The sequence below is a fragment of the Metopolophium dirhodum genome, chromosome 3 (assembly GCF_019925205.1).
Source record: "Metopolophium dirhodum isolate CAU chromosome 3, ASM1992520v1, whole genome shotgun sequence".
NCBI classification, from domain to species: Eukaryota; Metazoa; Arthropoda; class Insecta; order Hemiptera; family Aphididae; genus Metopolophium; species Metopolophium dirhodum.
In genome coordinates, this window is record NC_083562.1 from 21,387,209 (window position 1) to 21,402,268 (window position 15,060).

General features: G+C 28.9%; 2 protein-coding genes across 2 annotated transcripts; both read left to right on the forward strand.

Moving 5' to 3' along the window:
* Positions 1-3,116: 3,116 nt before the first annotated feature.
* LOC132941656 (prisilkin-39-like) lies at positions 3,117-5,884 on the forward strand. The gene is made up of 3 exons (XM_061009800.1): positions 3,117-3,273; positions 3,512-3,632; positions 5,170-5,884. The coding sequence occupies exons 1-3, from the start codon at positions 3,256-3,258 to the stop codon at positions 5,640-5,642; spliced, it is 612 nt and encodes a 203-aa protein (XP_060865783.1). The 5' UTR covers positions 3,117-3,255; the 3' UTR covers positions 5,643-5,884.
* Positions 5,885-11,734: 5,850 nt separating this feature from the next.
* Positions 11,735-14,705, forward strand: LOC132940597 (uncharacterized). Its single transcript, XM_061008323.1, has 6 exons — positions 11,735-11,812; positions 13,550-13,724; positions 13,882-13,925; positions 14,261-14,312; positions 14,385-14,512; positions 14,589-14,705. The coding sequence occupies exons 1-6, from the start codon at positions 11,747-11,749 to the stop codon at positions 14,703-14,705; spliced, it is 582 nt and encodes a 193-aa protein (XP_060864306.1). The 5' UTR covers positions 11,735-11,746.
* The last annotated feature ends 355 nt before the right edge of the window (positions 14,706-15,060 follow it).

A 15,060-nucleotide genomic window follows, 5' to 3' on the forward strand; every position in this document is an offset into this window, starting at 1 on the left:
TAATGTCCATCACGCCATTATTACTTTCACTGACATGGTTGTAGGTGCTAGGTACTAGGTATCAATAGTATTGATTTTTAAAAAATTAGTACCAAAGACAACTTATAACGACTGATTAGTACATGTCAAAATACGGAGATTTAATTTGTTTAACGCATAAAGAGACATTTTTTGTCAGTTTTTATTTTTTTGATGATTTATTTTTTATTTTTAAGCTATTGATGGTATTTTTCAGAATTTGGTTTCTTTCATCTAAGTTATTAGATCCTTAGTCCCAATTAATTATTTTTAATTATCTTTAACATAATATATATTTCAGGATTCAAGCTACTAGCTAGTATAAATATTATATTGAATATATTCTCAAATCCATGACATTTAAAATATTTATTTATTTTAATTTTAAAATTGTATTCTCCGAGTAAAAAGTTCGGAAAAATAGGTTCAAAATAGTTCCAAATACGTATCAAAACTAATTCAGACATAATTCAAATTTTGTAATAAGAAATCCATGTTTTACAATAAGCTAAAAAATAAATTTGTATTCATAGTAATTAACATAAATTACTAAACATTATTAAACAAAAAAAATCTTAATTGCTTACAATACATTTTTTACTTTTAGGATATATTTTAATTATAGGCTATAGTATGTGCCTTTAAGCTATTGCACTTCATCTATTATTATGGTCATTGTTCTCGAGTCTCAGGCCTCCAGAACATTTTCCTCTTAAGCCAACATTTTATTTTATGCCATAGAGAATTGTGTTACCTATTCATTTTATTTATACTTAATTTACATACATTCATACTTTTAAATGTTGAAACTTAATTTAGGTATAAATATATTAAATGTTTTTTTTAAGTATCAAGTTCCAAATTTAGAAAACTAGGTTCCAAATACTAAAAATTAAGTTCTAAAATATTGGTGAAGACTAGAAGTCAATATTTCTAATAAAAATAAAATTATTAGTTTAATTCTAATAAATAAATAAATAAATATGACAACATTTTGAGGACTGAATTCACGAACGGAGCAGAGATACTAGGAAACAGAACTTAATTTATAATTGTCCTAATTGTCATGATAATATAATTAATTCAATTAATTTACAACTATTATTAAATAATAATAATATTGTATTATTTATACTGGTTGAATCACACGAATACACGATATCACTGGGTCATATTATATTTATACGAATCATTCCGTCCTGAAATAGTGACATCCCTCAGCAACACTAACCAATACCTCATGCCCCATTCTCCGCAAAGACTTAAATATACTAACCATCTCTCAAAAAACATTTAACATGATAAACACTTCAATAAAAAAGACTACATGAAGATGTTTTCATTTAAATCTTCTGATTTTCAATTCGTCTTCTCTTGATTTAATGAATACAACCCGTTGTTTAAAAATAAAGTGGTACAGAGACATTTTCACTTAATTATTATAATAAAACAAATATCACAAAATAATGATTGAAAATTATTATATAGTATACAATATGCAGTATGCACACATAAAAAAAATTGAACTCAGATCTATCTATTTCTTTTTAATTTCATTAATTCATTATTAATATGTTTTTTTTTTTTGTCAAGCAATAGTAGTTTAATAGATATATTTATTTATTTATTTATTTGTTGGGCAATTGTAAGCTCAACCCCGATTTTTTTCAGGTAAAAATAATTGATATTTAAACTCGGCTAGAATAAAAAAGTCATCTTCTCATTATCCCCCAAAAATGATTTATTGATATTTTATCAATAATGTTTTATTTTCATTTTCATATTATTGAAAATAAATCTGTCAAGAAGTTCCATTACGGGATGGATTCTTCTTTCAAGCCTTCATCAACTCCCACAACGCCTGTACTTATTGCAAAAAAATTAATTTATGGATTGTATAAATAAATTAATAATGTAACAAAAAAAAAATATTAATGAAAATTATGAAAAATCGTTATAATATAATGTACTTTTGAAGATTGATTTCTAACAATTCAATTTTTTTTACCTAGTTTTGAAATTTGAAATATAAATCATTAATTTAGACTGTTTATTTTAATATAGGTTTTAGTTTGTGTTTATTTTAATTTATTTAAGACGGAATATATATTTAGGTAAGCTGTTTTGAAACAATCAAAATGCGTTATTTATTAATTTATTATTTTCAGATTATGATGTTATTACCTAAACTTATTTAAGGATATATTTAATTTTACCAAAAAATTATATATGAAAAATTAAATATTGTGACTCCTTAAAATCCGTATTAATGCCGTATAGGCAGCCATGTTTTTCACCTTATTAGTTTGATCTGTAAGAAAATAACATTACATCATTAGTCGCATTAATCAACGCATGATCGACGAACTAATTTGTTTATTATAATATAGTCTGCGTGATATCATTTAATAGGTGATTCTGTATATTCTGAAACACTTCTATAAAGAATAAAATATACGATATTATACCACATACGTTCATCGTATAATATTATATTGAGGACCACCACACTCCAACCATACGACGGTAACTTTAACGCTGCGATGGAACATAGATGAATTTATAACTTAATGTAATATATATAATAAATATTATTTTAATCAAACCAACAAAATATAATTTATTATTGCATTGCATATTAATTATCCAAATGAAAAAATCCGACTGAAAACGTTTCAACGACATCCCAATAACGATTCGTCAGCTAATGTACGAATCCACTGCGAGATTCGGCGTCGATCGAATTGAATATATAATATGACATAATAATAACATAATAATCTATTAAAATATTAAAATATTACATAATCTTATTATACACCCGTATTTTTTCTTTAAATTTTTTTTACAGGGAAAAAATTCTCTCACGACCTTCGGCATAAACAATATTTTATATACAATATATATATATGAATAATATAACGTATATTATTTAAATAAATCACGTTCGTTTTTTTTTTGTTTGTTTTTTTCTTCCTTTCTTCCTCTAGCGCACACAAACAAGCGCAAACACGCACACGGACACACAATACTTATCTCGTGTCTGCGGCGGGCACCCGAAACATGGTGCGCGGAACCGCAATCCATAAAGTCCAGGGTTATCCATACGGGTGGGGTCGCCGGCCGGCTCGGGTATATAAGCTGGATCCGTAGAACTCTTCAGCACAACGAATCCGTCTCCTCATCACTGCAGATAATCGAATTCTACAGCTGACACACAACAAATCGCAAACCACCATGAATACCTTCGTCAAAGTGAGTGCTTATACTATATTTCTGCAACATGTTAGGTATACAGTCGTTATTATAGACACTCGGGCTCTTATAGACGCGTATTTCAACGTCTATAAATATATCGATCTCTGCATATTGTATAAGTTTTCAATGATTGTTACGATTACAATAGCTGCGCTAAGTTAACACTGCAGTATACAATGTTATATGTTATATACTTCGGCATTCTCAACATCATTTCTGTTCTACTATATTATAGGTGTTTGTCGTGCTGGCTGTGGCCGTAGCTCTAGCTAAGAGTGAAGAAGCCAAAAAAGAAACCAAAGTCGTCGAGAAACGATCAGATAAATCCGATCTGACTCCAGCGGCCACCGGACGATGTAAGTAGACATGAAATCTTTAAACTATAAAGATTAAACATATTTTTTCCTAAACCTAACCTATTATTTATAATATATAATTATATTTTTCGGTTGATGTTTCTCGTTTTGTCTTGTTGATACCTAGTTTTATTCTAAGTATTTTATTTATGTGATATCGTTTCTTCTTATTAAAATTTAAACCATTTTCAAAGACGCAAATTTAATTGTACATATATTTTACATACAATTTGTTGGTATTAACTAAAGAGAGGTATCTAAACTTTTTCGCAAATTTTTTCCAATACAATGTTATCTTCACAAAATGTTATGGTTTTATGAATTTTATAATAATTATTTATTATGATACGATCGTACAAATTCACGGAGACCACGTGTCGACAAACACGAAAAAATCTAAATTTTTCAAAATAAAATGTATTACATTAGTTTGGTGTATATATTATTCACTTCTTTCTCGTTTGAGTTTCTATTGCATAACGTCTCTGCTGTTTCTCAACAATATTGAGTAACAATGTTGTTTTGATGGATAACCATTCTTGCAAGTCTATCTAAGTATACAGTAGGTATATACAATGATTCAAAGCCTCCAATACACTCGCCATAATATTTTGGGGGTGCTACAACGTCGAAATCCATCAAAGACTTTTTGAATGGCATCGGCTGCAATTTTTAAAAACTGTAGTGATTGGCAGCTAATTAATAATATTTCATTACGATTCGCATAGCTTTTGCCGAACCCCGGGAAATACCAGTTGTCGCGGAAAATCAAAGCCAAAGATAAAACTACACTCATCATAGTAAACGTTTCATACATTTTCGTCCTGATATTATTATTACAACCATCGTATCCGGCCCTCCGAGGTTCCAATTTACGTACTACATATAATATATAATGTACCTAAACGGACCGACGACAGTTATATTGCACTTACCTGCGACGGCCATCACGAAGTACAATCACACGTCGTGTTTAAACAAAATTAAACGCAAACACTATAATATATATAACCACACGCACTTACATTAACGCGTATCCTTCGCTGAAATATTGTCTAATACCTACGTAAGGAAAACAACAGAAAAACCCAAACCGGACACGGTTTTCCTGCATGAGGAATCTACTGTCCGCGCCGTGTCTTGCGTGCGTCTCCAGTATAGTAACTATAACACGTGTGTGAACGTCCGTGATGACTACGGGACCGTGTCTTTTAAGATTACTTTTAAGACCATCCGAGCGACCTTCGTGGGTTTTGTAATTGGCGCGCGTACGTATTTGTATTTTGTTCATATTTTTTTTTTCATTATTATCGTTTTAACAATGAGAAACCTCGACGAGTTCAACTCGTGTTACCGGTGACAACTACACATAATTTAATATAATAATATCATTATGTTGTCCACCGCTCATCCGATCGAAATCATGATATTATTATATCCCACCGTAGTATTATATACACCTACTTTCCGCAATATACTTTATATGACGATCAATTTTATTGTACTTGACGTGTTTGGTTTTTTCGCATTATTATAGCGTTCTCGGGTGGTTACAACAGTTACCCGTCTGGCTACAGCAGCGGTTACAACAGCGGTTACAACAGCTACCCGTCCACCTACAGTGGAGGCTACAGCAGTTACCCATCGTACAGCAGCTATCCATCATCCGCATACACCGGCGGCTACTCTTCCGGCTACGGAAATGGCTACGGAAGCAGCTACGGAAACGGTTACAACAGCGGCTACAGCAAGTACCCGAGCAGTGGTTACGGTAACAACCAGTACTACGGTGGATACGACCAGGGATACAACCAGGGCTACAACAAATACCCGTCGGCTTACTCGTACAGCAACAGCTACAACTACCCAGGATCGTACAGCTCCGGTTATGGACACAACAACTACGACAACGACAACTACGGCTCCCATGGTTACAGCGGTTACAGCGGCTATAACAAGGGATACAGCTCATACCCCCAATCCACTGGCTACGGTTACAACAAATGGTAATAGCCGTTTCTGATAATTCTTCATACCGACGACGATAACTTGATGGAATTTTGCTCTTTTTTTTCTTGCGAGTTTTTTTTTATCACAAAAACAAAACTCCAAGTTCATTTCTTTTAATGACATGTAAAAACATTATTCATGTATTTTTATGTAATATGTATATATATACATAATATAAATAATTTAATTTATTGTCTTCCAATTTATATATATGTAATAAACAAAATATATTTTACAAAGTATACCAGTGCGTTAAATTAAATATACCTAGTCCCTACTCGTATTGTTTAAATGATTATTCAAAGTATACCTATAATCATAACTTTATAAATTATAATATATATTATTTGTTCATCAACCAATGATCAACAATAATGATCCACAAGGTTACAACTCAAATTTTCTCATTAAAGAGGGCTTTTTAAGTCTTAACCTTAAGTTTTGAAGCATCATAAATTTTCCCTTCAATAAATAATTAGTTTTTAATTATATGATAGTATAATATTATTATTGCCTATATAACAACAAATCGAGCATATATTGTTTTTCAATGTATTGTCATCGTATATATATATTTATATTATATAAAGTACAAAGCAACCTAAATTATAGGTAGGTACGCTCCATAGAAGTAATAATTAAGTACTGGATATTACAATCTTAAAGAAAATAATAATAAATTTATCGAATTTATCACTAAGTAGTAATTACCTATGGTAAAAATCGTATATGGTTTCGAAACGATGACTTATAATAACTAATTAAAATTTAAAGTCACTTATTAGTTATTATTGTGTACCTATATATGAATGTATTATACTTATACACCTAATATATGTAGACATATATGGATAAGTACATATAATTATTATATCGTGTAAATTGTGTTTTACTGTTGAGTAATGGTCAAACCAAAATAAACACACCAACATTAGTGACATAGAACTTTGGGTGAAAAACGATTGCGGACGCTTTACCTTTTTTGCGACACTGTTATGACTGACACTGTGTGACAAAAGGTATTATTTTGAACCCAAAAAATGATACGATTCCAGTAGAAATTTAGTAAAACGTTGCCAAGTTGTACGACACAGTATACCGATCCCAACGATTATCAAGTTCATGATCAGTTTATGGCTTTTTGGTGTGTACACACTGTTACCTAATACCTAAAATATGTATATTAATATTAATATCTATTCTTAATTATCTCATTAAATATAAGCACCAAAAAATGATTAAATTGTCTATATAATACCAACTTTTCATGTTAACCCAATTGGTTCTGTGTATTTATTGTATGTAGTAACGCAATTCACCGTTAAAATTAGATGATAAAAAAACAACTAAAAAATATACTTATTAGTATTTAGAAGGTAACTTATTTGTTGGTTCTTGGACGTGCAATTTTTTTGCTTTTAAGAACATACACTATAATATATAGTTTAATGACTATCTTAATTATAGTATATTATGCATCTGACAAAGCATTATAATCTTAAAAAGTTGTAAATAACGAATTATTTAGTAAATATAGTACATACGTTTCCACGAAAACCGTCAAAAAATAGATTTATATTCATAGTTTTTTACAAAATTATAGGTAGCTAAAACCATACTATTGTGGTTATTTTCACAATAAATCTAAATAAATCGTAAAATTATTCGAGTAAGGTTTTTAAAAATATTATGCCATTATGATGCCATTGCTTTGCGGGTTGTTCACGTATCACGTGGTCGTAACTATAAGTGCAGAATTAGTTTAAGATATATCTTTTCTACACCACTCAGCTCCAAATTTGCAATTAAACTATAATAATTAATAACTATTAAGTATTATTACCTATCGGAATAATAATTATTATATTTTATTATTAACTTTTATAACTGACAATAGACAAGTGATCATCTTAGGGTGTATAAAATAAAAAAATATATTGAATATACATGAACAGTGTTGAAAAATATTTGAAAATATACGATTTGCGGCAAGTTAAAAAAAAAATACAAATCAAACGTTATAAATTTAGATAGGTAGAATATACATGGATTTTCATTAACGAATAATATAGTTATTTATTGTGTTATGAACCTATATATACCTATATAGTAAACGCAACGACTGTAAGAATTTGTTTTAAATCCAAGTCAATATGTGGGTATGTTCAGTAAACACAATGCGACGGTGTAAGTCCGTTCGATGGCCTATAAAATATCATAATATAACGTCACTTAACCTAAATCATATTAATTATTAAACTAAAAATCCAATTTTGTATTACAAATACGTACCTATGTATATACAATCACAATCAAAACGACTACAAACAGACAACAGTTATTATAGTAATATATACATACATATAGATACTGATTGCAACCGTTTGTTATTGTAATATTAACAATGGCGAATGGCTTTAAATTGGGCAATGGCCCCCATTTAATTAACTAATTAATTTACTTTATTGATTAACGCAGGGTGGCCTAGTTAAAATATTATATTGTATAGCACAGCAATAATAATAGTAAGTAATGATACATAATTTTTCTGAGGTCAAGTAAATCGTTTCTAAACCATAGTTTTAAAAACAATGTGTGTGTAGTAGGTAGTAGGTATACCTACATAATCTACGTCGAAGCATATTAAATATTATTATGTGATATACCATACACGCGTGGTATACTGCATGGACCACATGAGGTATAGTTGTTGGTATTAAACATCGTGTGTGACGGCTCAGCTTAGGATTGGTAGGGGAGGTGTAGATCGTTTCGATTTTGATTTTACTCGCGATCAATCGTCGGGTGAGTGCGTGCTTTTTTCAAAATCTCACCGATCGTGTTACGTATGTCGTATACATACTATACCTATATGTATATTATATATACATTATATCATAATACAATACAATATAATATACATTATACAGGAACCAGCTTCGGTAATCAGTGCCAAAAGAAAAAAAATACGTCTAAAACGAAACACTCATATCGGCGGTCTTCGTCGTTGTTATAATACTATTATCATTGTCGAAAACAACACGTGAAGCGCAGAGGTCACGTCCGCGATAATAACAATACCTACACGTTGACATATTACATTAAGAGGACACTATGCTGCTCATATAATATTAAAATATTATAAACGTTTTGAACGTCAAGGGGTCTAGCGATGATCGATAAATCATAAAAAGGTACCGTCACGGCCGTATCGGTAGGGTTCATCATTACAACCGCGGAACTATATAGAGATCTACAGGAAAACAGTTTTGCGACCGATAGATACGCCATTTTGGCTCGACTTCATTGCGTGCACGAACACAATATTATCCATTGTCGATAATGTAGATATATAATTAATAAAGTACTTACTACTTATCGATGTTCAGTATTTATGTTCAGAGAGTAGAGTACTAGTAAGAAATATTATACTGATGTATGTGGCAGTGGAGCGCGTACTCCCTTATAAAGTTATAACCGGGACGTAAGAAAAACGTACGGAGATCACGTCACGACGACCGATACGCCGATGGATGACCTAACCACCTAACCGATGTTTTTTGGTGTCTCCACGTCTAGTACGCGTATTATCTCGATGTTAAATTGGTACTATACTACCTACTATATTAATATCTGTGGATACTGGATCAATTAATGTGATAATCACAGACACATAAAACAATCTGTGGTGATAATAATATAGTAGGTAATATAATATATAATATTATGCATTATGACTATACAATATACATAATATATTACATCTATGTCTACCATATTAACTTGTATATAATATTATATTAACATTACGACCGTTATCATTCATTAGCTTTTCCGTTTCATAAATTTATAATACATTCCCGTAGTTACTCAGTACTTACATTAAAACCATAAGATTCTTAAGAAAGGTATGTATCAATATTTATGTAATTTAATTTTAATATTGTATAATTAAACACTGTATAGTACCTATATCTCAGTCTGTGGTTGGTACCTATAGGCTATAGCCGATATAATATAGGGTACCTACCTGTATAGCTATTAAAATTATTTTTCAATAATAAACAAGTTAAGTCCCATATAATATAAGATGAAAATAACAGTGAATTAGTGCAAATTGTAGTCTTAAAATGAATAGCTTAAAAAATCTATTAGACATGTTCTAGGAATACGTCCCACTTGCCCACTGCAGCTCACGAAAGTATCAAGTTGAGATCCTTCTAGGTATGGCCATTATTGTTGTGTAGATAGTAGGTACATTATACTAAACTAATAATTGTCAATTTAAAATGTACGTGCCTATTTGTTGATTTTTTTTAAGTCTGTGTGTCTTTTAAATTTTAATAATTTTATCTTATTTTTTTCTTATAATCAAAAAAGTAAAAAAAAAAAAACCGGGAAAGTCACACTGCTATGTATAAGACTTGAGTAGGTGCCTACCTCTTTATAGAGTAGTTCACTGACCACTATTATATAATATAATAGATCATGGATGTGTTAGATTTGAATACAATGATATAATCATAGGTGTATTATTAACGAAAAACGATTATGCGAAGGGAGACGGTGGACGGTGGGTACACACCGTACCTAAGCCTCTATTAATTCGTACGATATTTTATAGTTTATTTATATTACAAATAGCAATTTATTTTCCTTTACGTGCCTAATGCGGTAAGTTGAATTAGTTTTTGTCAAAAACATCGCAAATGGTATACCTTTAGGTATTTAATAAATAATAATAATATTATATTATTTCATATTATTATTATAATATACTATCTTAATTAGTTATGTACCACATAACGCGGTGTAAACAATAAAAAGATTCGTGATATAAATAGCCTAAAATTAATCAAAATATTTAAAAATAATTAATTTCACCTATAGATACAGGAAAATTATAATATATCTACGCAGGGATGCCAAACGTTTCTAGTCCCTATACGAATAATGTTTTAAACTTTAATAAAATACTTAGATTAAAAAATCATTATTTTTCGTTAAATATCCAATTTCGTCAAAATTTGAATTTAAAATGTCTATAAAAAAATTGCGCAAAGATGGATATAATGATACATTGATACAACAAATTATGATAACACCACAGCTACAAAAAACATGGACGTGATCTTTCCACCCTCCACTCCTCTGATACTCAACTGCATTTTCATATATTGTTTAATAAGTTTAATTATTATAATCAATGGTCTCATAATGTTATTACATAGTACCTATCTAAAATAATAATTATTGGTATCTACAAATATAAACCAAATGTCCAAATCAGTTTTTCTAAAACTGAATATCATACATTTTATAGATTTTGATTTGTATATATATATATTTTCCTAATACTTTAACCACGACAGTATATAGTAGGTACCTATATACCAGGGATTGCCAAACGGGTATACCTCAATTGCGCCAAAATCGCAGGTAAAAAATAATTATGAAATTCAAAAAGGTTAAAGATCCATCAATTGTGCATTTACGCAGGATGATATTGAAGTTGGTACAAAAAATGTTGTATAATACAATTTGTGAAGTCAGGAAATTATGCCATTAGAAAATATATTTGTATTGATTTCACAATTTAGTTAACTAATTTTTAACATTAATACATGCTTTATATTTAATTAAAATAAAATATTTAAAATATTATAGTGAATTATATTGAATATTTTCCTGGCGCAATTGATGTATAACGTATACCTATTTAATTTGTGATAAATCCACTGGTGCAAAAGATGTATATAATATATTTCAGGTAGGTACGTACCTGGTCTAGATAAATTGGTGCAATTGAGGAACCTGAGGGCCAAAAGCTCAAAACACGGATCGGGTCATATACTCATTATGCTGCTCGCATTTTAACATTTTTTCTAACATAATAATAGCCAATAGGTATAGGTATTATACTATTATTCCTTTTCCTGCTTTTCATGTTACTTTGTATTATATTGTGCGGCTTGCGGCTCTCTTGTCGATGGCCACCCCTGGTATATACTGTGACTATAACGAACCAAAAACAATGTTATGCAGTTATACTATTAATTATAAATGTATTCTTTGTTCCTTGTAAAAGTTAACAAGTTTGTACGATGGAAGGTGATACATTATTCAATGAAGCTCGAGAACTTGAAAAAAGATTTCTTCAATACAAACAAGTACTTACCTACATTTAATAAAGTCTAAGTGTAATTGTAGGTAATTCGACACTAGTACAAAGTACATAATAGCCAATAGTATATAGGTACCTATTAGTACTTATATTGTGACCGGGGGCGGATCCAGACCAAGATAACGGAGGGGTGAGACGATTTTTAAAGGCCATAAATGTTATAGATAAACTTAAAAATATTAATTTTGATATAGGTTTGTCCTTTTTAAAATATTTATATATGTAGGTATATACATAATATGTTACTTTTCACAGTCTCGTACAGAACAATTAAATGACCTAATTAAGCGAATCCCTATTTACCCCTGAAGTAATCATGTCATTTTCATTTTCATTTAGTGAGATAAATCTCCGAAACCGGAGAGCGGATTTCGTTGTTTGGGGTCTTGTTATATTCACATAATCACATTGATTAGGAGAAGTGCAGTGAAGATTTTCAGAACTTTATCTTTAATGATTAATTCACAACAGAACATTAAAAACAATTAAAACAAATTTTATTAAGTGTTTTTTGATGTTTTTCAGCTTTACAGCTTTGAAGTAAATTAACGATTGGAGATAAAGTTCTGAAAATCTTCACTGCGCTTCTCTAAACCAATGTGAATCTAACAAGACCCCAAACAACAAAATCGGTTCTCCAGTTTCGGAAATCTACCTCGCTAAATGAAAATCTAGCGAAAATTTTTTTTCTTATCTGTGAAGAATTAAATAATTTTTTTTTAAGAATTTTAATCCAACATTTAGTATCTACTTGATAATCCCTTTTTAATGAGTTATCAACCAAATTTCTAGCTATCATAGTTTAGGAGAAAAGTTAAAAAATAGAAATTTTGGGACTGTTCACGCCGACGTTTTTATGGATTCAAGTGGTTATACCGATTGGGTGTGATATCAAATCTCTCTCATTAATATTTTATATTAAAGCTAGCTAAATTTCCCACCTACTCATAATTACTGAGTTACATTTTTATTATTTTCCTATTTAACACAAATTCTTGAAGTTTTCAAAATTCAGACTTTTTTAATTTCAATTACCATACTTACTTGATTAAAAATCAAGAAAGTAAAAAGAAACAAATTGTGATAGTCAGTTGGTACCTATGTGTGTTTATGGTACATAGGTGGAACCTAATAGCTGATGGAAGTTATTTATCAATATAATCAATAATTATATTATATGAAAACTCATAACAATTAATGATGGTGGGCGAAAAAAAATGGTTTGCGTCGCAAAATCTGATATGCCGAGGTGGGTGTGTTAGAAAAATTGATGGTGGTAATCACTAATGAATTATGAATAAATAATAATTATTATAAAGAGAAAATTGACTTCGGCGCCAATGTTCCATAGGGCATAGGGAGTAAGTAACCGTTACTCACCAACTAGCTAAAATTTTTTGTATATCTATTAGAAAAGTAAAAAATTTACAATTGCATTTATTTATAATATACCTATATTAATCTGATTTGGACATTAGCTTTTCCGTCCATTGCGCAAAAAAAAATATTTATTGTCTATTGGATAGAAAAGGGTAATTTTCCAACACTTCAACCGGCATCAACAAATACAATTTCGGTACAGGCGTGACACAAAATTAGATTCAGTATTCTATATTTAACATAAATATTTTGATGGTGACGGCTTTTATATAAAATAACTAAAAATCGGTACCTACATAAATAATATTATATAATTTTTACTAAAAAATTTTTTTTTTTATAGTTTTGGGATAATTTAATGCAGCAATCAAATTTACTGGATAAAGAAAAGTTGTTGCTGTGTAATCAATTATCAAAATTGAATTTCAAAATAAACAATTTACAAATAAACAAATCCCATCTTGACGAACTAAAGTGTAAATTAGAAATGGATGTGGAAGAATTATCTGAAAAAAGTAGTTAGTACAGCATTTTAATTGATATTATTATTGACCTACTAAGCCAAAACATGCATCATCTACATGTTTTGTGATTTATGAACATTGATGAATATATAATTTTAATTTTTAGTAATCATATATTATATTTAATTGTGTATTGCGTATATTATTTCAGAACAATATGAATTTTTAAAAACCCATCTTGAAGTTCTAAATCAAGTAAATATAAATACATTTTTGTTATAAATTATTCTTAGCAATAAATACCAATATTCAGCAAAATTAATAATTAATAATTCAAAAATTAAAAGCTAAATAATTATGGAATAAAAATAAAAATTGTTTTTATTTTTATAGTTTTAGTCTAATATATAAAATACAATTTTATTGTAATTTGTGTTTAAATTTATCCAACTGAATGAGTAATAAATGCATTAAATTTAGTTTTGTTAGAAATAATTGCTAACATATACCTAATTTTAACTGCACGGTAGGTTTTATCACTTAACATTATTTATTTGCCAAATTGATAATTCTAAAAAAAAAATATTTAGCGCAAAGATCAATTGGAAAAATACTCATTAACAAAAGGATTGGAATTTGAAGGTAATATTAATATTTTTTGTAATATTGTCAATTAAAAATGTATAAATAATATTAAAATGTTTGATGTTTAAGAAAATATGTTAGAAGATAAAATAGATAATGTATGGAAGTATTTCAACGATAAGGATTCTAAATTGGATGATGAAATTAAAGAACTAGAATTGAAATTGGCTAATCGCCAGGAGATGGTATCTAAAATGGTGAGAAAACAGAATAACAATATCATAAAATATTAAGTAATAATAAGAAAAAATGTATTTTATTCCTATATTATAGTTTGAGAAAGAGTGTAACCAGTACAAGAAATCTATAGAGAAACTTAACGATGAAAACACTGTATTAAATAAAAAGTTAAGCTTGATTAGTAAGATCAGAGAAGACTCAAAAGTATAACCCATAAAATAACTTAAATATTTTGTTTTAATAAGTATTAAGCAATAATAATTCTTATATATATTCTTTATAAATATTATGCAATTGTAAAATAATAAGGATTTTTGATACAACTAAACGTTGTAATTAATTATATTTATTTTTTACTAATCATGCTGTTATAAATTAAAAACTAAAATCAAATCTATCAAAATTGTTCAATTGATTGTAGTTTATTTTTAATTTTATTTAGTATAAAATTTAATATATTAACTGTTTCAAGTAAAACTGTACTGTTGATTCATGATAATATTAAATGCTTATTATTTCACTAGATAAATATTTCTATTATGCACTGTTTCGATTAAACAATATG